This window comes from Lepidochelys kempii, chromosome 11, assembly GCF_965140265.1.
Source record: "Lepidochelys kempii isolate rLepKem1 chromosome 11, rLepKem1.hap2, whole genome shotgun sequence".
In the NCBI taxonomy this organism is placed as follows: Eukaryota; Metazoa; Chordata; order Testudines; family Cheloniidae; genus Lepidochelys; species Lepidochelys kempii.
The window spans coordinates 16,869,028-16,897,014 of NC_133266.1; the positions used below are offsets into that span (position 1 = coordinate 16,869,028).

Here is a 27,987-nt window from a genome sequence, read left to right on the forward strand (position 1 = left end):
TCACAACCATGCATGAGGAATGTGCTGATTAAAGGTAGTATAAAAACAGAGCAACAAAGGAGGTTAAAGTCAGCATAGAGCAAAAGCCTGAATCCTGCTCAAAGGAAAGCTACTGAATGAATCATCTCTCTCCAGTATCTGCCTTCCACACCAACCCCACCTTTATTTGTCTACTGGCTGGCAGGTTCAGGGTAAAGGCCTCTTACAACAGTAGGTATCTGATTTCAGGAAGTGGAGGCTGTTTGTTTTGAAAAGCTATTGCACTTTTTCCCCTACCCACCTGACTGCTGGTCAGTGACCATATCCTGTCTCTGCCTCAGCCAGTTAATGTTAAACGAGAGCAGCTGCACAAACTCTTATCTCATCCCCAAGTTTGCGGCAGTGAAAGCTTGGGTGCAAGGTGTGCTGCAAAGCAGTAGATAGCAGCAGTGAATGGAAGAGGTACAGCTCTGCAGTTCATTGCCTGGAGTGTCTGAGAAAACAGAACTGATTTCAGCAGAGAAGAGAGAAGGAACAATGAAAAGAAATTTGTTTCATCCATCATAAGAAAAGGGGAACGTATGCTGAGAACTACCCTATCTCCTTCCCACCACGCCTGTGCTGAATTATGGACGCACTCTCTGTAACTAACAAACCAGCTTTGATTCAGGTCAGGTGTGCCTTGTAGAGTCCCTTTCACTGCAGCCTGTTTGTACAAGCTTGTGACTGTGAAGGGAGGAAGCGGGATCTATTTACTTCTTTACTTAGAATATTGGAGGGAGTTGGTAAGCAGAGTCTTCTTCCTTGTTTTTCTGTGGACTTGGTCATGGCTCAGCAAAGTGGCCAGGCAAATTGCTCTCATGTGATTGATCACAGTCATGTCCCAGAGTTCGAGGTTGCGCTGTGGATCAAGATCACTCTTGCCTTCGTCTACATCTTTATCTTTGTTGCAGGGATCGTGGGCAACAGTATCACTATCCAGACCACCAAAGTGCTGCAGAGGAAAGGCTATCTGCAGAAGGAGGTCACTGACCATATGGTGAGCTTGGCCTGTTCGGACCTGCTAGTCATCCTGCTGGGTATGCCTGTGGAGTTCTTCAGCATTATCTGGATCCCCTTCTCTACCCCAAATGGCAACGTGGCCTGCAAGCTGTACTGCTTCGTCTTCGAGGCCTGCAGCTATGCCACCATACTTCACGTAGCCACCCTCAGCTTCGAGAGGTACATTGCTATCTGCCACCCTTTCAAATTCAAGGCTGCCTCTGGACCCCATAAGGCCAAGATACTCATTGCCTTTGTCTGGGTCATCTCCATCCTGGTGGCCCTTCCCCTGCTCTTTGCAATGGGCACTGAATACCCCCTAGAAGTTGTCCAGGGTCACCGAGGAGTGACTCCCTGCATCACGCCTACCTCCAGATACCACTGGCCTAACCTGATGAGCAATGTCACTATATGTACAAATCTTTCTTCCAAGTGGATTGTCTTCCAGTCCAGCATCTTCAGCGCCTTCATTGTGTACATTTTGGTGCTGACATCAGTGGCCTTCATGTGCCGCAGCATGATGAAAACTCTGATGATCCTCAAGAAAGGGACTGTGATGGTTCAAGGGGTACAAAGTCACCAGGAGCAGTATCTAAGGAAAAATCAGAGTATGGAGGGCAAGAACTCCAGGAAACAGACCATCATCTTCCTAGGTAAGGGCATGTTTTATTTGTAGGGGTTGGGAAGAAACTTAGAGGTATCTCGTTCACCCTGCTTAGGCCCATGTGTTGCAGTATGGGATGCAGGTCCAAAATGAGGGAGGCCCTGGAATTTAAGAAAATTATTCATACAACTAAATAATTCTCTCTCTTTCCTCACTTTTGTGGTTCTTCATTCTTGATGACAATAACTTTTTAACAATTAAAGTGGTGTGGAATGTGGGACTGAAAATGAATAGCGTCTCTCAAATGGCACAGCTGAGGGCCACGCCCAGAGGAACTGTTCTCATACCATCTGCATCCTCTGGCTTTCTACACAAAGGCGAAGGCTGGGTTTTTTTAGTTTCATTCCAGTCATCCCCCCCCCCGCCATTTTTTTAAAGGGACCCTTTAAATTTTAAAAAATATATTTTAAAAAATCTGATTACCTGAGCTGTGTCTTATTAACATTCTACCATGTTAAAGCAATGGGGAGGGAGGTCACTAAGTAAAATCCAGTTTACTTTGTTATTTATGCTGCCTGGTTACACTCTGTGTTTCTTTCCCTGTGGACAAATGAAGCTGGCCTCACTGTGGCATACAGTGTTAGTCTGGTAGGCAGGGCAAAGAGAGAGTGACTTGGTGTCAAACTGTTCCTGCTGGCATTTTTTCCCTTAAATTCCTGACTATGTGGCAGTTGCAAAAATTTGTTGTCTCACAAGATCTAAATCTCAGCCAGTTCTGATCCATGTCCTATTCAGAATGTTACCTAGCAAGTGTCCTGTGCTGAACTATGTCAATTGTTGCTATATTTAAGTTGAATGATTGATTGAAACTGGGCTGGAGAGTTCATTTGGTCTCACAGGTTGCTCTTGCCCATGTTTGTTTGTTTTTTCCTCTGGTCTTATTTGAAGGCCCATAACCTTGGAATTATGTCTGATTCTGATCTCTCTCACCACATTTGTCAGACTAAAACTAATCAAGTTGTCATTTCACCAACCCGGAATCTTTCCAGGCTGTGATCCATGTAGCCTCCACCTCCAGTTGAGGGTCTTAGAGGTGCTCTTAATCATGTCTTGCTTGAATTACAGCAAATCCTTGTTTTGCTGGCTTGCTTAATACAGTAGTGGCTACGGTAAATGAACAAGCTAGTGGATGAATGCATAGACAAAATAGGATTTCAGTGCAGCTTTTTGGCACTTCGATACCTCAGGGAAGGGGTTGACACAAATAGGCTCTTCCACTTAAAAAACCTTGCAGAGATTAACGCTAACTGTCCCATATTCTCCTAGCTAGTCATATTCTTACTATTATCTGCAACCCACCAAACCTTTTCTAGAGGCCTATGGAATAGGGGGAAAGAAATGGATTCCTGAACCAGGAATTCTAGCTATAGTGAAAAGAGACCTGGTCTTTCTCTGGCCTCTTCTGCATTATGTCTGGGTCAGAATTGCGGACCCAGTTAAAAGATACCATGTGGACAAGATCTAACCTTACTCCTGTAATTATGTCTCAGTAACCAGATTAAAAGTGTTGGATAACAGATGTGGCCAAATACATGCATAAAGTGTTCTGCAGGATTCAAAGGTGAGAACTGAAGGTTCAGGTCATACGCTTTACTTTGTCAAAACACTTGTCTGGTCCTTGTGTCTAAAGTGCATTTTTTGAGAAGAAACACTCTGGTTACTGTGGTTCTCTAATGATACTGCAAACCATTTTGAGATCATTTGGAATGAAAGGCACTGTATAAATATGATGATTTACATTTCAGTGGCACTGTATCTGAATTGCCTTCTGGGATGGAAGGCAATGACTAATGCACTTTGCATAGAGCAAGGGAGAGAGACTGTTTTGCTGTTTAAGGTCTTTGCTACAGTGGGACCTTTCAGATATCTGTGTAACTTGCTCCCCTCACAAATTGTCCACATCTACATTCAAATCCAGCTTAAGGCCCCAATCCTGCAATGCACTCTATGTGGGTGCAGAGGGGAAACTACATTACTGTGCTTTTTCTTCCCATTTATCTCCTGTCACTCTGTCTGGAGTGGCTTACAACCTTGAGTGCCAACCTCAGGGCAGACTGTCAAGAAGGCAGGGCAGATGCCTCAAATGGGTGGTATGTTCTATTATTAGATTTCACCAACTCAGTAACAAGTGTGTCCTTCTAAAGCGCCATAACAACCTTACTATGGAATCGCAAACAATCCCATTGGACACTCCAGTCTATCTTGCCATCAAGGCAAGCTGGACTTAGCAATGGTTCATTGGTGTACACCAAAGGTCACACAATATTCAGGTTGCTGCCAGTCCCAAGAGACCAGTCACTCACCCCCATGTCAAATTTTACCTCTAATCTCACACCGAAGACAACACATTTAGCCAATCCTATAGTACACTAGCTAAGGATTAAGAAAAGAAATGAGAACTTTATTCCAGGTTAAAGTAGGCAAATATATATACACACAAATGAATTAGTGTATAGTGCCAAAAGATGACCAGGTTGTAGTAATCTGTCAGCACTGAATGTCTTTTAGGGCTAACCCAGGTCGACCCTGGGGATCTCTGTTTCTGTTTCATAACTCTAGCCCTCTGAGGGTCTCAACAGCAAAAGAGAGATGAAAAACTTCCTTCTTAGCTATTTTTAGTTCCTTCTTTCAGAATTCAAAATGAGCTCTTTTGTATATAGCCTCTTTGTGGTTGTGAAGGGGCAATTAACAAAGTCTTTGTATTGTAATATCCCACAATGGCCCCTTTAGTTTTGGTAGCCTTGATGAACAGGAGACAATCCCTCCTGACAGGGCTCACGGTTTCATAGCAAATACTTTTTTTACAGTTATGAAGCAAAAACTTAAATATTGCCTTATAGCAGGTGATACAGATATTACTGAGATTAATGCATGCAGCAATTTACAAGCATTTCATAAAGTCTAAACACTAAACCCATGGTTATAAGCTCAATGCCCATCTTAACCATGCTGATACACAGCTGAAACAGACACTGTTCCAGCAATGAATTTGTCAGTGCTTGGCCAAGGCCTAAAGCCTTGGTAAGAGCTGGCACCTGGTTTGCCAGCCTCACAGCCCATATCTCCACTTCTTAATTTTCCTTTGACTGCCCAGTTGGAAGTGGGTCAGGACCAATGCTAAAAGCTAAATGAAAGCAATTGTCTGGTGCTTAATATTAAAGGAATTTGCCACTGATATCTAACATTTTCTGTGTGCGACCAGCATGCTGACAGTGTTGGAAAATGCTTTCATGAATTTCCTGAAACGATTTTTACAATGTATTTCAAATGGCTCTTAAAAATATGAGTCTCACTAATTAACTTGGGTTAGGAAATAAATTAATGAACTGAAGAGGAAAAAATCATGGCCTGCATCCATGAGAATAATACAATGCAATTTAATATGCGGATTTCATAAGAATTATGCTTGAAGGCAATTTTAACCAAGAAGAAACAAACATATAAATTGTTTACAAATTGCTTAATTTAAATATGTTGATTTAGCAGCCCTCTTTGTATTTCATTTAACAGATGGGTCAAATTAAAACAGATATTTGCTTATTTCCAACATATTTCACATTAAATGTGAAATGTAAATGACGGCGTATAGCAAGATGTCTTTGAGCATCTAACAGCAATAAAAACAATCTAGCATTTTCTTCCTCCAGTTGTTAAGTGATAACTTCTACAAAACAGAAATTCATAAATCTACCAAAGATGAGAAGAATGTAAGTAGAAAAACACAGAAGTAGAAACTGATGGTTTGTTTGTTTGGTTTTTTTTTGTTTTGTTTTTTAGTGCCTTATTATTGTGCCATGTTTGGGAATAATGAAAACAAATTGGGAAAGTTGACAGTGAGAAAATATTTCCTGCATCATTTCAGAATTCAGTAGATAGTTTACGGGAAGTAATCAAGATGCAGATGGGAATGGACAGTCATAGCGTAGAGAGAGCATGTGTTTGAGGGAGAATACAAAGGTAGATACTACTGAAATATGTACAGAACCAAATTCTTCTGTTAGCATAACGGAGAGCAGAAATTTGGTTCATATTGTCAAGATGCTCATCTGATTTCCAGTCTGATAGTCTATAATATACTAATGTAATGGACCAGATTCTGGACTGTGACTGAGGAACACTTGATGCAGCTCTTGGGGGTGGTGGTGGTGGTGGCGGGGGGAATAGATGGTATAAAGGTGTATTTAAACCACTTCCCCAGTTCTTGTGGTGCTGGTCTAGTCCCTAGCTGGGCTAGTCTGAACCCCAGTTCTTCAGACTGCTTTAATTTACTTTAAGATCCAAAGGGGCTGCTCAGGCATTTGGAAATTGCTGGGGTGCAGAGATATCTGGCCACACTCCTCTTCCTCCAGACCCAAGAACTATGCTGGCAGCCTGGAGGGGAGAGGTGTGGGAACCACAACAGCAATGCTGGACCCATAGTGCTGGTGAAATCCTTCGATATCTGGGCAAGCCAGATTTACGGTAGCTCTACACCAGTGGAGCTGTGCAAAGTTGCCCCAGTTTATTGGGAGATTGACTTGTAACTGTTAAGTCTAATGCCCTTCTAAGTAGCACAGTGCTGTTCCTTTCATATGTTACAGTGGATATAAGTGCTGTTGTACCTCATTGCTTACACAGCTCAAATTTAAGTGTCTTGCACTTCAGATAGACACACTTTAGGGGTTTTTGCAAGCAACTTTTCTTGTCCTTGCCTCAGTGTGTGTTTATCACTTGGAAACTGAACCTGCTCTTCTTAGTCGTATGGGAAACTGCATTCCCTGCAATGGGACTGCTTGTGTGAGTAAAGCAAGTAGAATTTGGTTTGATATGGGGTGGGATTTGCTTAAATGACTCATAATTGACTGTGCTTCCTTGTTCATTGCAAACATCATTCTATGGGGGAGGGATAGCTCAGTGGTTTGAGCATTGACTTGCTAACCCCAGGGTTGTGAGTTTAATCCTTAAGGGGGCCATTTAGGGATCTGGGGAAAAAAGTTAGGGATTGGTCCTGCTTTGGGTGGGGGGTTGGACTAGATGCCCTCCTGAGCTCCCTTCCAACCCTGATATTCTGTGATAAAATGTATATTGGGGCTGTTATCTCAGGCTGGTGTTATGAGCAGTAAGGCAAATCTATCTATTGTCATTTTGTCAGTGTAATATTGTATGATTCACGCTTGTGCAGTATTTTCTGTTTAAACTTCTTGCTTCATCTACAGCAGCAGAAGTTAGTGAAGTGTTACATTTTCAGACCTGTGCCCAGGAAAAGTGCTGGACTGGTAGAACTTGGATAAATGGAGGATAAACCTGGGCAACAGCAGTGCAAGCTTCCCCACAATACTCAGTCCTTCTGTGATCAGGTGGGATTGACCCTGAAAGTGGGGATCTAGCTTGTTCAGCTCCTGGCCTTTCTGCCAAAAGCTAAAATGGTGATAAAAGACCCAGGTAGATGCCAAGGGTGGCTTTGCACTGCATGGACTTGTGGGCATTTATTGTACACTTGTCAGTATACACTCTGTCTGTCTTTGTCCTGAAAACGTTGAGATCTGTGGTCATCCTAACCTCTTATCTACTGTGGAAAGGAGTATCGAAGTGATGGGCCAGCTGCTGAGAAATCTGTATCCCCTGTTTGAAGCATGAATCAGCTATGTAGCTTCTTTTGCCTCTGTTTTCACTAACAAGGTCAGCTCCCAGACTGCTGCGCTGGGCATCACAAAATGCGGAAGAGATGGCCAGCCCTCTGTGGAGATAGAGGCGGTTAGGGACTATTTAGAAAAGCTGGACGTGCACAAGTCCCTGGGGCCGGACGAGTTGCATCCGAGAGTGCTGAAGGAATTGGCGGCTGTGATTGCAGAGCCACTGGCCATTATCTTTGAAAACTCGTGGCGAACCGGGGAAGTCCCGGATGACTGGAAAAAGGCTAATGTAGTGCCAATCTTTAAAAAAGGGAAGAAGGAAGATCCTGGGAACTACAGGCCAGTCAGCCTCACCTCAGTCCCTGGAAAAATCATGGAGCAGGTCCTCAAAGAATCAATCCTGAAGCACTTGCATGAGAGGAAAGTGATCAGGAACAGCCAGCATGGATTCACCAAGGGAAGGTCATGCCTGACTAATCTAATCGCCTTTTATGATGAGATTACTGGTTCTGTGGATGAAGGGAAAGCAGTGGATGTATTGTTTCTTGACTTTAGCAAAGCTTTTGACACGGTCTCCCATAGTATTCTTGTCAGCAAGTTAAGGAAGTATGGGCTGGATGAATGCACTATAAGGTGGGTAGAAAGCTGGCTAAATTGTCGGGCTCAACGGGTAGTGATCAATGGCTCCATGTCTAGTTGGCAGCCGGTATCAAGTGGAGTGCCCCAAGGGTCGGTCCTGGGGCCGGTTTTATTCAATATCTTCATAAATGATCTGGAAGATGGTGTGGATTGCACTCTCAGCAAATTTGCGGATGATACTAAACTGGGAGGAGTGGTAGATACGCTGGAGGGGAGGGATAGGATACAGAAGGACCTAGACCAATTGGAAGATTGGGCCAAAAGGAATCTGATGAGGTTCAATAAGGATAAGTGCAGGGTCCTGCACTTAGGACGGAAGAACCCAATGCACAGCTACAGACTAGGGACCGAATGGCTAGGCAGCAGTTCTGCAGAAAAGGACCTAGGGGTGACAGTGGACGAGAAGCTGGATATGAGTCAGCAGTGTGCCCTTGTTGCCAAGAAGGCCAATGGCATTTTGGGATGTATAAGTAGGGGCATAGCGAGCAGATCGAGGGACGTGATCGTTCCCCTCTATTCGACATTGGTGAGGCCTCATCTGGAGTACTGTGTCCAGTTTTGGGCCCCACACTTCAAGAAGGATGTGGATAAATTGGAGAGAGTCCAGCGAAGGGCAACAAAAATGATTAGTGGACTGGAACACATGAGTTATGAGGAGAGGCTGAGGGAGCTGGGATTGTTTAGCCTGCAGAAGAGAAGAATGAGGGGGGATTTGATAGCTGCTTTCAACTACCTGAAAGGGGGTTCCAAAGAGGATGGCTCTAGACTGTTCTCAATGGTAGCAGATGACAGAACGAGGAGTAATGGTCTCAAGTTGCAGTGGGGGAGGTTTAGATTGGATATTAGGAAAAACTTTTTCACTAAGAGGGTGGTGAAACACTGGAATGCGTTACCTAGGGAGGTGGTAGAATCTCCTTCCTTAGAGGTTTTTAAGGTCAGGCTTGACAAAGCCCTGGCTGGGATGATTTAACTGGGAATTGGTCCTGCTTTGAGCAGGGGGTTGGACTAGATGACCTTCTGGGGTCCCTTCCAACCCTGATATTCTATGATTCTATGATTCTCAGAGTATGTCTACACTGCAGTTAGTTGACGTGGGCCAGCAGCAGGTATCTGACTCAGGCATGCCGGGTTCAGGCTAAGGGGCTGTTTAATTACAGTGTAGATATTCAGGTTCCACCTGGAGCCTGAGCTCTAGGATCCTGTCAGGTAAGAGGGTCACAGAGCCCCAGCTTCAACCCATGCCTGGACATCTACACTGCATTTGAACAGTCCTGCAGACTGAACCCCGTGAGCCCAAGTCAGCTGGCATAGCCGATCAGCCGGTGTCTAATTGCAGTGTAGACATACCCTCGGTAGCTGCTGCTCCCAGTTGTTTGGCTGGAGTAGGGGCTGCAGCTCTCCCTCCCTGACTGTAAAAGGATCTGTGTTTACCCTGCCCCTCTCCCAACTCAACACAGCCAGGTCTGCTGTATGCACAGGATACAGTGCCCCTGGCAGGCTGACAGCTCGGCTGTCTCCCGCTTTGGCAGAAGAACCGTAGTGTCAAATAAGCAGGAATAGGAACTTTTCATACAAGCTTTGTGTAGCTTCTCTATTAAAAGCAGTTACAATTTGGTGGCATTTTTAGGGTTAATTTGTCATAGTGCTTACACAAATAGAATCATAGAATATCAGGGTTGGAAGGGACCTCAGGAGGTCATCTAGTCCAACCCCCTGCTCAAAGCAGGACCAATCCCCAATTAAATCATCCCAGCCAGGGCTTTGTCAAGCCTGACCTTAAAAACTTCTAAGGAAGGAGATTCTACCACCTCCCTAGGTAACGCATTCCAGTGTTTCACCACCCTCATAGTGAAAAAGTTTTTCCTAATATCCAACCTAAACCTCCCCCACTGCAACTTGAGACCATTACTCCTTGTCCTGTCCTCTTCAAATATGGAGAGGTCTCTCTACTCAGCACTTTACAATGTACCAGATTTAGTGTTCCGCCACAAGATAGAGTTCACTTTGATCTTATTTGTATTCCAGCAGCACCAAGATTGTGCTGTATAGGAAGAGACAGTCCCTTCCCCAAAGAGCTCACAATCCATATACACAAGACAGGGGAAGGGGTGGGAGAAGAAACAGGCACTGAGAGCAGAGGCAACTTCCCAAACGTCACCCAAATCAGTGGCAGAGCCAGGAATTAATTGAACACAAGTCTCTTGAATATCACACCAGTGTCCTGTCCCCTGAAAAACACTGCCTCTTTGATACCTACTGTAAAACTCAATACTCAGTGGGGACACACAGATGCCTAGCTCCACTGTGTTAATTAAAATAATCACAAAACATACTGCGGCCCATGTTCACGACTCATTAGCTTGGCAGTCGTTAATCTTTTAATTCTACACAATGCCAGTTTTAAACAAACAGGCGTGTGAGCTGACCTAAACAGTCAATTAAAGCTAAATATAACTACAGTGACCAATGCTAGCACTTTTCTTTAAATCGGAAATTAAAAAATGCCCCCCAAAACTGGAAAAGGGCACCTGATTTCCTCCCCTCCACCCCCCGTTTATGAACCATCTAGTGTTGGCAGATTAATGTGTAGCTCAAAATAAAGATACTGTGTATAGAAATCGCCTTTCAAAAGATCACCAAGGAAATATATTTTGTAAGGCACTTGGCAAATGGATTTTCAGGAGAACCGATTACTTCAAGTACTCTGCTAAAAATATGTGGTTGTCATCTAGAGATGACTCAGGTGCTGCAAAACTTGACAATGGTAGGACTTCTGTTACAGAATAATTAGACATTTCCTCATGGGCTGGAAATTGTCTGCTTCTTTTCCTTACAGCAAAAGGTTCAGCTTGGAGACAGAACAAAAACTGAAAGAACAACTTGGTTGATTAGGTTATAGTCCCCTTAGACTTTATTGGACATGTGCTTAAAGATGAATATGTTGTAGATTGGTGGTTATTTTCATGTGTGCTTGTTATATAGTTCCCCTTAACCATATATTTCCTGATGGGGCCTTCTTTGGAGAGGGCTATGATTACACAAGTCAATAAACTATATGTATCAGTAACACCTGGTGCTTAGATATTGTCAGATCTCATAAATTTAGCAGGGGCAGCTGGATGAGTGTTTGGCTGGAGAATTTAAGGGAACACCTGGATAATCCAGGAAGTTGTGCTGGTGGCATCCACTTTGCTGTGGCATTGACTCACTGTATTGATGCTGTCTTTTGAATAAGACATAAAAGCAAATGTCTTGCCTGCTTGTTATCGCTAAAAATGCCTTCATTCATTCCACAAGAGTAGGGGGTGTTAACCCTGGTGCCCTGCCCAAATCTGGGTAATTGCATTCTGATTATCGAAAACTCCCCCATGTGTTCAGATGAATATGGTTCCTTCACTTCTGTCCCAAATAGTTCTGTAGTATTGCCATGTTCTGTCACACAATACTGGATTTCACCCAGAGGTAGCTGCATCTCATTGGAGGGTGGTTGACTCCTAAACAGTTCCTGAGACACTGTGGTCATTTTAGGTGAAAGTCTTTAGATAAAATATTAAAGGAACCATCAATCACCCTCCACTGAAATACAGCTACCTCTGGGTTGGAATGTATCATCCATTCTGTATCATCAGAGCTCCACGTTAATGATGGGAAGTGATTTAACATCTCCAAACAAAACTACAGCATGAACTTTTGCTGGATAGAATGTTGTTTCCCAGGGTTGAATTTGGGTTGGCAGTGGGTGGGAGAATCGGGGTTGACATATTCACAGTGCTGCTAAATATACTGATCTGGATGTGTTTACTGGCCAGGAGTAGTCAAAGCCTTTTTTTAAAAAAAAAACCTCAACAACAACACAAAGGAGCATTTCCAGCAGCGCAGTGCTGGGCACACCACTAGCCAAAAGGGACGATTACACCTTTTTATATGAGCCTCCTTTTGTTACGGTGCTAGATGTAATAATTTTATTGCACAAACCTCAACAAATGGGAATTTAATAATATAGTGTTTAGGAGAGAGAAAGGTAGATCTGTGGTAATAACACACAAATGGGAACAAACTTTGGAATCTTAACCATACAGGGGGAAACTATAGCCACCCACAGCAACACACTGGAAATCTGGAATGCAAATACCTCTTACTGTTAGTCGGAACCCCAAATGGGTCGCAAGTTTGTTTTAACGGGGTTGCCAGGGCTGGCATTAGAGCAGACCCCTGCCAGTGTCCCTGCCCCCCGGACTCCCTGACCAGGGCAGAGGGAGGGTCCATGACTCCCCACAGCTGCCTGCATGGCTCTTATTATGGCTTGGCTGTGGCTTTGAGGGCCCTCCTCTCTTCCTCCCCCCCGCCCCACCCCACAACTAGAGGCAGGTCAGGGACAGAGCCGGCATGGAGTTGTGGACCCTAGAACTCCACCTGCCCTGGGCGGGGATATGGGCTGGGCACTGCTCTCAGCCCCCACACACCGCAGGCAGATGGAGGGTCCATGCGGCTCCCTGTCCGGCCTCCAAGCTGGCCTGGCTGGAGGATGGGGCCTTGGTTGGGAGGAGGGGGAGAGGAGGAAAGGGAGTGGGGTCCAGCCGGGCAAAAAGTGTACTGGCCTGTCCCGTCCACTTTCAAAAAGTGGGAGGACCATGTTCCTCCCCCCTTTCCCAGTTCTAGCACCACTGTAATGGGGCTCAGGGCAGTAAACTGAAGCCCGAGCCCCACCATGAGGGGCCGAAGCCAAAGCCCAAGGGTTTCGTCCCCACGGGGCTTGGGCTTGGGCTTTCTGCCTTTGGCCCCTGCGAGTCTAATGCCGGCCTTGCCGAAGCCTGAGCCCCACCATGTGGGGCTGAAGCCCAAGGTCAAGCAACTCGCCTTCATGGGGACCCCTGTGGTGTGAGGTCATGTAGTAATTTTTGTTGTCAGAAGGGGGTCGCAGTGCAATGACAGTTTTCGGTTGGAGATTAGAGTGGGGATGGTGACTGAAAGATCTGTGCAGAAATTGCCTCTTAAAACTCTAGAAAAGGTAGAATAAAGCGTCCTAGGACAGCACCAGAAGGGAATTTTATTCCCAATATGGAGCCAAGCAGATGTGCCTGGGAGATAATTGTTGGGATGTTAAGAAATGTATCTTGTCTGAGATGTCTCAGCGTTCATGTGGCAGCCTGTAAACTGTTTCATGCTACTACATACAGCATGATTTTGGGAGATTAATTTTTAGATTACTAAAGATTAGTAATTAGTAATCTTTCCTTTTATAACCAACAAGTGCACATTTTGTGTGGGAGGAAGAATACAGTGTGTGTGAAATCCCGAATAAATATTGTGTAATAATAATCATTCATAAAATTAACACTCACCTCCTTTAAAAATTCATATGGACAATGTGAATGAGAATGGCTTTAATAATAAAAAAGGGGTGAGCGAAAAGTGTTAAACATGGGGCCAGAGAGAGCATTCTAAAACCCAACTTTGGGGGGAGCGAAAAAGTTGGCCCATGGATTTCACGTTCAGAAATAATGCTAAATCTATGCTTTTTCTCAGTTCCTCCTTCCTTTGTAAATGGTTATTTATACAAGTAAGAAACTATCAGCAGGCAGGTTTAGTCTAATAGTCAGTTGACCTTGATGATATGTTACTCTTGCGTCTGATTTAAAGGATCAGAAAGATTATCTCTTTCCCTCTTGGTAACCATGCAGATGAAGCCTAGCAGTGTAAATTGCTTGGGTTACCCTTGAGGAAAGTCTGAAGGGACATGTTAGAACTGTTTTTGTCTAGAAGGAGGGGGCTGTGGCACAGTTACATATTGAAATCTAAACTGGTGGTCTGCAGTGGAGATCATTGTTTTGAAATTTCTCCTGACTAGTTCTGCAATGGTATTAGCTGCCCAGTAAGACTGCAAGTCTAGGAATCCACTTGTCATAATGGAAGAAGAAGAATATAAGCTTTAGCCTGCTGGTTGTTGCTGTGCATTTAGTGCTGAGATTCTAATAGCTGCCTTTAGGAAGTCAAGGAGTTATGTACGATCAAATTGAAAGCTCCAAATGACTCATAAATTCTCTGATATTAGAGCTCTTTCATTAAAATTCACAGACTAGCAATTATTGTTTAAAGATAATGGTCTTGACATCAGCTAGAAAACAAAAGATTTAATTTTGTGAAATGTGGTATAATCGGAATTCAAAACAATAGAAGAATAGATAATGCACTTAATTTTCACAGGTGAAGACTTTAATAAATAATCTGTGAACTTGCCACAAATGAGTCTTATCTATTGAAACTGGGAGAGAGATGTGAACAATCTATACATGACTTGGAGCCTGGCTCGGGGGGTGACAGCGAGAAAATATTGCCAGAAGGGAATACTAATGCCTGGGATCATGGTATATTGTCCCTAGGAAGAGAATGGTATTCCAAAATTCTAGAGGTTGTCTTACTTAATCTGAGTGCGCTAGGTTATTACTGGAGGCACTGTGTTTTATTATTAACCTTCCTCAGCTCCACACACACCCCCAGATTGACCCTAAGCTACCAGCTCCTTGGAAGAAGTCCTTGAGGCCTTTTTTCCTTGCTCTCAGGAGCTATCTTTGGAGAGAGTGACACAAGATTGGAAGATTTCTGTCTACCCACAACACTTGAGCAGGGGTAAGCTTCAGAGATGGATGTTGGGTGGGCTCTTTCTCTCCTCCTCTCTGTTAAAGAACATACTGAGGGAAAAGTTCTGGGTACCAGCAGGCGCACTGACCTCTCAGCTAAAGGGAGATGGAGAGGAGGGTAATGAGACCGCCTTGTTGCTATTTTTTTTTCTCCTATGTAAGAGTGGGGAATAAGAGGCTGAGGTTTTAAGGCCAGTGCTAAGAGTATTCTTAATGCTGCTGGCATTCTGAGGGGCTTTGGATTGGGAGAGAGCCAGAGCACCAAAGAAATCTCTGTAGTGCAACTGAGGGCTTCCTTGTGATGTTAGTGTTACAGCATGGAGGGGAAGAGGTGGGCATATCCTAGAGCTGTTTGTCTGGGTGGGAGAAAAGGTCAGGCTGATATAGGTGTCCTCAACATGTACTCTTTCTTCTGCTGTAACTGCTGTTTCCTTTTGTGTATCAATTGGAGGGCAATTGTGTCTGGATTCTCACTAAACCGAGGACCGGTGAAATGAACGGAGGATAAAGCATTCTTTAGAAATTCACAGATTCCACGGCTAGAAGGGACCATTGTGATTATCTGGTCTGATCTCCTGTGGAATTAGAATTGTCAGAGAATTGCCCCAAAATAATTCCTAGATCATACTGTTTTAGAACAACATCCAAATTCTTATGAGCCCTATTAGTGTATGCACATAAAGACAAAAATAGTTTCACCATCATCACATTTTGAGCTGACGCCACTTTGTTGGGATGGCAGAGGATGTAAATTAGTGATGACTCTAGCTTTCTGGCTAAATATTTTTTGGGCTACATTACTTTTAATACCCTGAACTTTTCACTTGAAACAACTTTAAGCACTCTATTGCAGTGTAATTACATTTTGCATGTTTTAATGAAAATGTAATAACCCCTTTAACACTTCGGTGACCTTTGGCCTCCTTTAGACTCTAATCTATCTAATCTTGTTTTCTGGGTTCCACTTTTCCATTCCCAGTGTAGGAAAAGCAGTCTAATTATGCTAAAAGTAAAACCTTCAATCACTTGAGAGGCCAATTAAAAGTGACAGTATCTGCAATAGTTGGTAAACTGCTTGCTGTACAACAGGGAAAAAATTACACTGGATTCTGCTTATTTCAGCTTTAAATTATAGCGTGGAAAGCCTAAAAAACCCATAAAAATGTAAACCATCTAATCTCTAGCAAGTACTAGTGTGTCTAAATATATATGTTCAACAAGAGTCCAACTAACTTTTTCTGAGGGTTTAAATGATCATCCATAAAAGATAAATACTTGTATCATATTTTGCATCCTCAATACACAGCCTTTCCTCTCACCTCTATTAAATGGTGGATATAATTCCTTTGTTATTAGCATTGTGTTATTGGTCAAATTCTACACCGGAGCTCAGCTAAAGACATTGGATGGTATACAAACATGGGTAAACATTTTCAAAAGTGAAAAGCTGGTTGGCACTTTTCAATTATTATTTATTTGTAATTTGAAATAGTGGTTTTTTTTGTTTGTTTGTTTTGTTTAAGGCATGTTTTTGTCAAAATGGAATCTTCCATGGGTAATGTGTGTTTTTTTTTTCTCAATTAATTCTAGATTTTTTTGTCCCCCTCCCTCCTCCCACCAAAAACTGAAACCAGAAAAATTTGGGCCAAAATAAAAAAAACAAACAAACAACCTTTTGGGGAAAAAAAATAGAGAAAACAAAATTCACGGTCATCAAATATTTTTGCAGGACCAAAACAACATTTTTCCACCCAGCTCTAGTGACGCATTTTTTTTTTTTAAAAATGCTTCAATTCTTGGATGCCCAATTGAGACACCTTTTGAAGGGCCTAACTTTCAGAAAATGTTCCTCTGAAAACCAAACTCTTAAAATATCTGAAGTTGGGCATGTAAGAATTGAGGTGCTCAGATACCATGGTAATGAGCAGAATATCAGAACCCATACTGAATACAGTAGAAGCACCAAAAATTACTAATTACTATTGAAAAATCTTAATCTTAGATAATTAAAATAGTGAGACTGTTTATAAAATTCTTCCTTTGCCCCATTCTGTGAATGGGTCCAAACCACATAATGCTAGCTTAGTACTAGGCTACATTGTTCATGTATCAAAGCAGGTTGACTGTGGCTTCTAATGTGTCAAATAAGAACCAAATCCTTGGTGGTTTGTCAAGGATAAATAGAAGTCAAGGGCAAGTGCAGTTGCCCAGCTGAATTGATTAGATTAGGCTTAAGACTCTGAAATAGCATCAAATGGTCTTTAGACTTTTTCACAACACAGCTTTATTTTCTTGATTTTTGTCCAATGAGACCTCTAAAATAGATTTAGGGCAGATTTTTCAGAAACACAAAGGGCATTTAGGTACCCAGATTCTATTGAAAGCCGGGGAGTTGGTGCTTAACTCCTATTTGAATAGCTAATAGAATTCTTATTTGGTCATAATTACTGTGGGTTAGATTATGAGCTGCTTTTACTTGCATTGGTGAGCAGTTAAACAAAGGAGTTGTCTCATGGTGCCAGATTTTCAAAGGTATTTAGGTACCTAAAAATGCAGATGGTGTCTAATAGAATTTTCAGAATTATCTGCCTGCATCTTTAGATGCCTGAATACAGACTTTTTTTTTTTAAAAAAAAGGTAATGGCTCACCAATGTGAATAACCCAGCCCTATGCAATTGCATTGTTTGTATTGAAAACCTAAGCTACACATTCAGGTTTCTTAAACTAGACCATTTCTATCTGACTATAGTCAGATGTTTCACAAAGCAATTGAAGCTCAGGGCTTAAAGGCCCTCGGATACCATTATGATGAGTATGGTATGAAAACTTAGAAGCTGCCTCTAGGAAGGATTGGAGTTTATTGCTCTTTGATTATGGCATTGTGTCAGTTTTTTTTATGGCTGACCCAGCAATGAGGTTGTTTCCTCTGACTGGGGACGGTGTGTGCAGTGTGGGTGTTTTTTATACTAGCAGAAACAGTTGACTATTGAGGTGAACTGGCTTATATATGTCATTTTATGAGCACTATGTGACTGCACGAACCCCTGCGGTGGGAGAGTGCTGGAGCCAGTGAAGGTGCAGCAGACTCTCTCCAGTGACACTACCTGGCAGGCAAATAGCTCAAGTTTTCAGAAGTCAGGATAGGAAGAGATCTATTTCCAGCTGAAATACACACACAAATGGTTCTCTGCCTATGAGCTGCTTCCCATACAAGTTGCTTTGTGTCCTGAGAAGAGTAGGAAACGTTCACCAAAAGACCAAGGGTACACGAAGTTTGATGTGCTGCAATCCCTGTTTGATGTGCACTCGACTCAATTTGTCTGCATCCTGGATCCAAGACCCACCATAAAGTGTTCATTTATTTTCTACTTCCCTAGTGTCCCAGCTCAGTCTATGCCTTGGATGTACTAATCCATGACCTACTCAGTTGTGAGTCTCCTTGTGCCCAGTGTCTGGTACTTAAAAGCCTGTGTTGTGAATGCTTTCTTCCAAGAGAGAATTGGTCTAACCTTATCAGACTGAAGTGAAGTTTTAAAATGACTGGATGTTTGTTTGCTGACAGGCAGATGATGTCCTCTAGACTGTCACAGTGTGAACAAAGTGCTGTGAAACCAAATCATAACCCTTTGTTAGGCTTCAGTCAAACCACATGAAGCTTTGGCAACAAGGTGGTGGTTGAGCTGCCTTGGCCTTATGCAGAGCATTCTCATTTTGAAATCTTCTATAATGAAGAGATTTTGATATTTGCATAATTCAAACATGAAATCCTCTAACAACCACAGAAGACTTGATTTAATTAACTCAGGGCACTGCCATTCCCAGTCTCAGGCAAATGGCAAATACCTTTACTGTAAGTATACTTAAAGATTTACTTTTTTCTTTAATCAGGCAACAAAATCTTACCCAAGGGAACCTGAAATTGGCTTATCTTTTCCTCAGACTGAATAGTACAGACACCTTTTGGGTTACATGTAAGGTCAATCCTTCTTTGTGTTACAAATTAGCTGGAGGGGGAGGGGGAGTTAATACATTCTGCTACAACCCTTTGAAAACCTGTGCAATGTGTATGGTTTGCAAACAGGAGAAGCTAGATCCTCAGTGGCGCTCTGCCTAGTTATACACTGATTTCATTGGAACTATGCCCACTGACATCCACTGATGATTTGGCCCTAGATTTTTTTAATCTCCCTCTAGAAGGTGTTGAGCACTGTAACTTGTGACACCCACTCTTTGGTAGAAAACCTGTCTCTTAGGTAAGTAATTATAACTTCCTTTAACTCTTTTCTCAATGTTGCAACCCCCGGGTGGAGGGAAGGGAGTTATTGGGCCAGATTCTCAAGCTTGGCTACAGCCTCTCTGTACAACACAAGTAGTGTAAAGGGGCAATATTCCACCCTCAACTCTGTAGCACAAAAATTCCACAGAGGAGGGGTCCTCCATGTTTGTGCATCCATGCCATTGCCCTTCGGGTGAAGGCATGTGTCAGGGCATGGCAAAGCTCCACCATACCAGTCTTCTACTGGTCCATTGAGGTTCCTGTGTCAGAGAGGCAAGTTAGAGGTATCTGGTGATAGCTCTAAGTGGTGGTGTGGCTGGACTTCAGAATCAGGAACTACAGCCAGGTGCCTTGTCTTCCTCTCATTCCCTGCACTGAGCGGAGCTCTGGTGCTGGGGTGAATCCTCCCCACTTTCTCCCCATTGTCAGACAAACCCTCATGTGTGCGGGCGAATGTGTGATGGTGGTTTTTGTTTTATATCCAAACGTGCCGTCTCTGTATCAAAGCTTTGGAGTTCATTCTCTCCCCTTCAAATATGTTTTCATTTTCCATTTTCTTATATCCGGGTAACCTGACCTCTTACCTGTTTCTGCTTCTCAGAAACATTCCCCTGAGCTTCATCAAAACCAGAGCACTCTCTACATTCTCATGGAGAGCTGAGCCTCTATATTTTAATATCTATATATTTTTTCTAGAGCTGAGTCGAAACACTTATTTCACTTTTCTGCCTCTGTTTTAGAACACAAAGCATTCATGGTGAGGGTTTCTTTCTTCAGGTCACTAATGAATTTAAGAAGTGCTCTCTGCCTCTATTTCCTGTCAGCTTCCCTGCCAAAAGAAAGTCACAACTTTTTTTGAGGAGAACTCTCAAGGGTACTCGGAATGTTGGGGTTTGACCTCTGGAAATGAAGGTGTCTCTATTATTGATTGTATATATTAAGTGACTTTTTTTTAATAAAAAAAAAGCATACATTTCTTGGCATTTCCCCTGCAAGACACTATGCTTGCCTTACTGTCCCCATTTCAATATCCGTTGTTGGCTACCTTTTACTAGCCTGCTCAAAGAAGGCTTCTAGTTCGGCAATATGGCTCTCGATTGCTGTTAATGAAGCAGCTCTAAGAAACAACTTACTCACGTAAGGTTAAATCCTGTACTTCCCCTTCTCACTCTTGAGTCATCTACTCCCTGTAGATATGGAAGTACCTACATTCAATTAGTAAGTCTCAGACCAGGCTCTGAAGGCACTATAAAGGAAGATTTTATACATCTGCTTGCTGTGGGCTTTTCAATGGCAGTGGAAAAAGGTGGTTGTGAGTGTGGGAAACATTATCCACAGAGGCAGACACCCCGATCCTAATGCCCATTTATGGACAGGAGGTCAAACAGTAGCTGCTTGGCACTCTGTGCCTTGATGGAAGATTCTATCTCCTTGCAGAGATCATCTGAGTAGGGATGCAGAATTTGACCTATAGATATGCATAAGCTACATCATAGACATATTTGAATTAATTATGATACCCTTTGCTACCTTGAAAAATTGGTGTAGTCAACTTAGACTTACAATAAATGCCAAGAAGACAAAGTAGTTGCATCTTGGAAAAGGGACAATAGATAGAGTATTGAAATGAAGCAGTGGGGAAGTCCCAGAACAAGTAAAATCTTGTGTACCTAGGAAGTTTGATTGGTGCCAATGGGTCCATCAAGGATAAGATTAAAATAAGATGTGCTTTAGCTATATGTGCTGCACAGAAGTTGGTGACAATATGGATAGATAAAAACATTGTTTGGTACCAAAGTGAAAATTTGTCTAACCAGTGTACTAACAGAATTACAATCTGGTCTGGAAGAAGCTGCCTTAAATGAAACAGACTGCTCCAGAAGGCTGGAGACAGTTAGAGATAAGAGTTCCTTGGAAGATGACAAGTGTAAAGTGGAATGATTTAAAGACAGATAGATAGTGTTAGGAGAATAGAATGTGAAATCAGGGTACAGGATTGGCTGCAGTTAAAAAAGATTATGATGGCGTGGACACTGTAGAAGACAAACAGCTGATAGGATGCCAAAGATGAGAATGTAAATGCAGCCAGGGTCAGTCAGACTCTAGAAGCCAACCACTGACAAGATGGTGGGACATCAGACACAGGGACGTGACTAGGCTGGGCTTCATGGAGGAACAATTCATGGGTAGGAATGAATGGCAATACTGTGCTCCCCGTGTCTGTTAAGATGCTTTGGGATGCAGAGTGTGTGTGTGTGTGTGTATGTGAAAATTAATCTGGAGGCAAGGGGCAAGTCTTCTATCATTCTAACTGGTGTCCTGAGCATTATTCCATGGGCTGCAATTCAGAAAAGCATGTTAAGAGACGCTTTCCTGAATTGGGACCATTCTTCCTCATTCTCCTTCTTTCTCTTCTTATGTATCGACTCCACCATCCTCAAATCATAAGAGGAAGAGATGAAATTCCCTTAATGGTACTGGCTAGTTAGCAGTGACCACTTTGCTGAGTAATGTAACTACTCCTAACTCATCTGGGGGAGGGTGAGCACTTTATGCTGCACTCCAATTCCTGTTGCTTTAGGAACTGAGAGTCTGGTCACATGGCAGCTCGGAGCCCTATGAGAAGGCAACGTGTTGCATTTTGCCTCATGAGTACCAGTTCATTTATCCACAAGTGTCACAGTTCAGGGCAACTGCACCTGTATTTCCCCCTTTATGGTCCAGCAAGGGCACCTGCTCTAGACTTCTGGTTCCCTAGCCATCACCTTTCTTGGGTGGAGAGACAAGTGGCTCTCCCTCCTGACTGGGTATTTACAGCTCCCTGCCTAACACTCAAGTCCCCAGCAAAATCAGAGTGCCTAAACTTGCCTGCTCTACTTTTCAACTTAAAGGCTATAAATAGCGTAACTGCCCACAGTTATAAAGAGCTGTGTGGTAACTCATAAGCAAGCACAGTTAATTTTAAGGGCAAAGCGCTACAAAGAAAATGAATTTTGAACAATGAAAGAATGAATGCCTACTAATAAGCTTATCAGAGATCAACCCTCCCCCCTACTCTGTAAAGCCTCTGGTTGGTGTCAGTCCTTCTAACTCTTCCCTAAGGATTGGGGCTCTCCCTTTGGAAGAATGTCTTGGCTCTTGCGGGATCAGAACAAAGACCCTGAGTCAGTTTGAATTCAAGCTGTTTAACAAAAAGTTTTTGTTGGCTGTAGAGAATCCAGTTTGAATCCGTATGTGTGAATGGTACTCTCCAGAACTGTTACAGCCTGAGTGAATTAGCCTAACTACTCCTGCCCCCCCCACACACTGTTGTTTAGGTCCAGGAAGGCTGTTGTCCCCCTTCTCCCACAGAATTACATAAAGTTTGTCCAGGATATTGCAGGAAATTGCCCTGTTACAAGGAGACCACCATGTCTTCATGTTCCTGGAAATTTGTGTTTGCTGAACCTGCTTGAGGATTCAAAGGTGACTCAGCTCTGACCCTCTAGCAATGGCAGCTTCATTCAATGAAGGTACCAAGAATTAAACAGATCCGGAGAGTGAATCAAGGTGCAAAGATGGCACTTATAGTGGATATCTTATTATAATGCCCACTAGGAAGTGGAATTAGTTCTTCAACGCATTTGAACAGCAATTTAAACCATAATGACTCTCAAGCCATCCGGGGTCAGAAATAATTGAAATAGGCTCCATATCCTTTTATCTATCCCTGAGAAATCCAGTCTCCCGGAGCTGCAAATGCTCTTTAGTAACTACTTGGCTTGGTTTTCTTATTTTTAATAAAGTACTTTCAGATCACTTTTGTCCAATCTATTTTTTATGAAAATTAAGAAGAGCCAGGAGAAGAGTCTTTTGTTTTCAAGTGAATGTTGATGGTTTTTGATCTGAGGGCTGATGTTCTACAGGAATAGTTGAAACAATAATCTCACGATAACCCCTATGGTAGCTTAAAATAGAAAAGCTCCCTAGTTAATGAATATAAATGAATTTACATTCACTTCCATTTTTATGAGGTTACTAAAGCTGATTAACGTTAGGTACCACAAATTTGTTTAAAGAAGTTGAGTAATTGTTCTGATTCCTATCCCAAGAACATGCAATTTATTTATTACTCTGATTTTTGACAGGTTTCAGAGTAGCAGCCGTGTTGGTTTATTTGAGCGAAAGCTTATGCTCAAATAAATTGGTTAGTCTCTAAGGTGCCACAAGTACTCCTTTTCTTTTTTCTGATTTTTGAATGTCCTTGAAATCACAGTGAGTCCATGGGTTTGTCTTTGGCAGAGTTTTACAAGAAGTAGTTTTATCACAGAAGGAGAGAGGCAAACATGAGTAACATTATACAAATTAAAGAAATTGTGGTGAATTGTTTGGCTTCGCGGTAAGAATTAGAACTGCTCTTGAGTGAATTCAGGTATCTACAATCTTGCTTAACATAAATGGAATTCTATATCCAGCACACATTAAATTAGACAAACTGGTATAGTTTCATCACAACAGAACAATAACTCTTCCATTAGAATATTTAAAATAAGTTAACTTGCTACATTTTTATTGTGATTCTTTCTGAGTTAGGGCCAGACTGACTTCAGTGAGACTACCTGTGGGTTAAGGTACTTCTTGCTATAAGAAGATTGCCCTTAGTTTTTAAATGTTGAGGGTCAAGACTAATTTTTTTTTTCTGTCTCAAATTTTTTAGTAATTAAGTGAGGTGGGGTGTGTGTGTGTGTGTGTTAAGGCTCCAAACTTGATGCTCTATAAACAGTTATGACCTGCTTAAAGGAATTCCCTGGATTTGAAATATCTAACTTTCTCCCCAATGATGTAGCCATGTTTTAACTGGTGAATGAAAATTGGCCTCTCGGGAGGCCATCAGAAGTTTTTTATCTCCCACCACAATTGCGCTCCTATCAGAGTTCTGCTGGTCTTGTGTATCAGGAGATGTTTAGCAGACATGGATCTGAATTGCCCTCTATGGCACATGAATGGTTTTCTCCCCTCCACCAGCCTACAAAATTGCCTTTTAAACTTATCTATAATTTTGCCCATAGATCTTCATGATTTAAGATATCCTTATTTGTGGTTAGCGTATTACAGCATTACCCACTGGAGTCTGTTTATGTATTTGGAATGCTTTTATTCCCTTTGCCTATTGTTGCCTCACCAGGCCATGTAAAACTGTATATGATGTCAGAATTGTAGTAATACCAAAATTCTTAAACACTTAACATAATTTAGAGGTAAAGAGACAGTTTTAACTCCCGATTGCATATGAAAATATTTAAGGACAAAATGATAAGTGATACGCCTCTCTAGCCAGTATAAATGAAACTATCAACATGATTTCAAGCAGACCAGAGAGTTTCTGTTTTAGGGCTGTCCTTCCATTGGAGCATATGTGTAACTTTCATTAATATTTTGAATTCTCTGTGCACGGTAATAGGCGAACATATGCTATTTAAAAACAAGTTGAGGAAAATCAAAAAGCTCTTGCATTTGAAATTTCCCCCTTCAAGCAATTTAACTTATTATGGGCCAGAAAAAAGTTATGCATATGATTAACTTTATGGCAAAGTTACTTTTCATAATCAGTGCAGCTATAAAAAGACACTTTAAAAAATCCCTTGCACTCTGAAAGTCCTGTGACAATTCATGACTCAAAATTTGATTCTGTGAGTAACTTATTGGATGGCTGTATTAATAGAAAAATATCCAAAACGTATGTATACTGCTCAGTTAGGATTACGAATTTCTACTGAGGGTCTCACAATTGAAAAGACCATTGGCAGTTGGACATACCAGATGCTGGACTGTGAATTCACAACCCAAAATATTATTGTATTCCAGTAGAGCCTTGGATCCTGAAATCAGGACCTTGTTGTGTTATGCACTGTATAGACACATATGAGTTGTTGACACAAACAATTGGTTTACAGTAAGCTGGGGTGTGAATCTAACTCACACTAGCCTCCCATGCTCTAACTGTCCCTCTGAACCCTGCTGACACAGATTAATATTCATTAGTGCGCTTTGATCTAGTCCTGTTTCAAAGAGGATAAGAAACAGTCCCTGCCCTAAAGAATTTACCATCTAAATCGACAAGACAAGCAAAGAATGGGAAAAATGAAGTATTATTACCGTTTTCCAGATGGGGAAACTGATCTTCTCTTAGCTTTAATAAGACAGCTATTGCGTATTAAAATAACTGTCTATGTAAGAAATGTCCTCGTTCATTGAAGTATAGTGGGTTAACTTCATCTGAGAACTATATAACATTTTACCTAACAGATTATGAAATATTGTATATCTCTTTTTTTAAAATGCATGTTTCAAAATTTTCCTTTAAATGACTGACTTTTCTTTAGGAGTTCATCTATCACTGTTTCCTAGCAAGAGCTCCTTCAACTGTTTAATTTTTTTTCCATTTTCAGCGCAGATTAGCGGAAGAAAATGAAGTGCATTCAATTGGTGGCTCCCCTCCCCCCTGTCTCATCTAAGTAGAAATATTGCTTGCAGACTCGAATTGTGAGACACACATTCAGTTAGTAATAGAAACTGAAGTGGATATTTAAATGTGTTAGTAGCTGCTCAGAGGGAAATGTACCTCTTCCTACTTGTAAAATAAACTAGGATCAGGCTGTGGAAAGCTATTTAACTTAAATTTGACAGGAATACAACTTAGACTGCTTTTCAGTATTTATTTTCCCCTTGACAGCATTTAAATATCGTAACTCCCTGGTCTATCTTTTGAAACCTTGTTGAATTCTTTTTATATTTAGTTCTTTCAGTTGCTCTTCGGTTAAGATTCTATGCTGCTTTTCATTCTCTCGCCCTCTCAACCTTCTTCCCTTTCCACGGCTTCATTTAAACACATTTTTCATCTTGGGAGACTGTTGCTGCTGGTAGTCTAACTGGTTTGCTTTGATGCAATGTTTTCTTTTATCATTCATGTGTAGCTGTATCTCCAAATAAACTGAATAAAACTTCCCTATGGGGAAGAAGGGTGCATGGGGTTCTTTGTTTGTTGTTTGATTTATTTTAGTGCATTGGAACAAGAGCCTGTAGTGATTTCTTTGTAGCCCTGAGCATTCAGAGACAGCTGGTGCATCAGTTCCTGCACTTCATGCATTCAGGATGGCAGGTTTCCGGTGATATGTATGACGAAGGTTTATAATTTCTAATGAATCTGCAATATCATGGGCAAAAGAATTATATGGAGTATGGAAAGACAGAGAGCAATGAAGCTGTACAATTTAATTCAGGCACAGCTCAGTCCACAAGAATTATCATCCGAGTGACAGAAGTGTCATTTTTAATGCCTGCTGAACACACAAACAAGCAAACATTTTGGACATTTTCAAAGACCGATAGCTAATGCTGATAATGGGATACAATTTTGCAGACTTTTCTGAAGTCACTGATATCCAGATAGATTTTCATTGCTTGCATCAGGGAGGAAATTGTAGGAACGAGGAAGTGAAGTTGTGCTTTTTAAAAAAATAAATAAATTACTCAACCCTTTCAGTCTGTGCAGCCTGAAGTCCTCTGATATGTGTCTGGCGTGAGAGAGCATGCTGAAAAGTTCAATCCAGATCCAAGTTTCAGGGCTGCTCCAATCTGGGACTCTGGTTTGGATCCATCTGATAAATAAGGCCTAAATTTCCAAAAGTCTAACTATGCGTGGGTGTTAATTTCAAAGGGCAGGCAAAGGATAAATATATGTAGGGTTTTTAACGTGGGTTGTTTTTTCCCTTGCATGTCCTCAAGACTTTACTTAGTCCAGAGGCAATTGTGAGTATCCTCATTGTTTTACCCTCTTAAGACCACTACAGTTTATAGTGCTCTTTCATAACTTCTTTACATTGATAAGCCTGAAGTGCTTGTTTGTCTCATGTTCACACAAGCTGCATCACTCCCTTGTACCCTAGCCATAATCGGCTCAGTTAGGGAGGACAATTGTCTCCTAGGCCAGCAGCAAATTTATCATCAGGAGGCACTTGAATAGCATAATTGAGGACCAGCTCATGTTACCTACTGCTTTACTTAGGAGATTGGCCTAGTGCAGTGGTTCCCAAACTTTAACAGCCCGCAAACCCCTTTCACTAAATCTGTGAAATCTCGTGAACCCCCTCCTAAAAATGAATATTTCCAAGGATTTAAGTTTAAATTTTCTCCGCACTCCGTGGGGCTCCTGCTGCTGGATCCCGTTGACCGCTCTGGTCAACTGAGCTCCCCTGAGCTTGGGCTGCTCGTCCTGCTGACCGCCGAGGCTCGGGCTGCCAGCCCCAACTGCCCGGCCCCGCTCTCCCTGGGGCTTGGGCTGCCAGCCCCGCATGGAGCGTTGGGGTTCGGGCTGCCAGCTCCCCCATTCACGGGGGCAGGACTCGGGCTGCCAGCTCCCACTGCCCTGCCCTGCAACCGGGTCCCACCTGCTACCTCCAATGCCTGGGGTCCTCTGGCTGCCACGAGTGAAATTTTTCTGGTGAACCCCCTGTAACGTTCTGCAAACCCCCAGGGGTTCGTGAACCCCGGTTTGGGAACCACTGGCCCGTGAGAGAACTTTAAGCTCCCCAGCTCCGGGAGGAGCTGGCAGCATCAGAAAGATGCATTACTTGACTAATGTTGTGTGTGAACATGAGCTGCAAAATAACTATTGATGCCAAAAAGACATTAGGGTGGTTTGGAGGAACTATGTAGAAAGTTGCCTTTTCAGAATTAGTTCGTGATTGGTGGTGGGGTCTTGTATTTACTGGCTATGACACACCCAAATTTTATAATGTGGTTTAAACTCTGCTGAACTTTCTGTCTAGCTGTCCATCCAGGTTTCTTTTGTGGTCAGCCAGTTCTGCTTTCAGTTGTGAAAATTCTTTTCCTTGCTTTAGATTAAACACACACAGTTTTTTACACACACATTAAGATTTTCAAAAAGTAGCCTGCAGCTAGGTTCCTAAATAAACGAACGGGTGGGTGGGCTTGAGTGTTTTCAGAAGTACTGAGCAACCAGTTCCGTTGCAGTAGCTCAACGTTTTGTGAAAACCGGCCACCTGCTTTTTTGAAAAATTTGGCTTCAGTTTGCCTGCAGTTCAGTGGCATAATTATAGTGACTTTGTGTAACAAGATTGATTCCTTGTACCTCTTGA

General features: G+C 42.3%; 1 protein-coding gene across 1 annotated transcript in view; it reads left to right on the forward strand.

Annotated features, from left to right (window-relative positions):
- Window positions 1-334: 334 nt before the first annotated feature.
- Window positions 335-27,987, forward strand: part of GPR39 (G protein-coupled receptor 39) — a 125,649-nt gene continuing 97,996 nt past the window's right edge. The window contains exon 1 of the mRNA XM_073305271.1: window positions 335-1,673. Within this exon, the coding sequence (XP_073161372.1) occupies window positions 806-1,673 (868 nt within the window). The 5' untranslated portion in view covers window positions 335-805. The remainder of the gene's footprint in view (window positions 1,674-27,987) is intronic.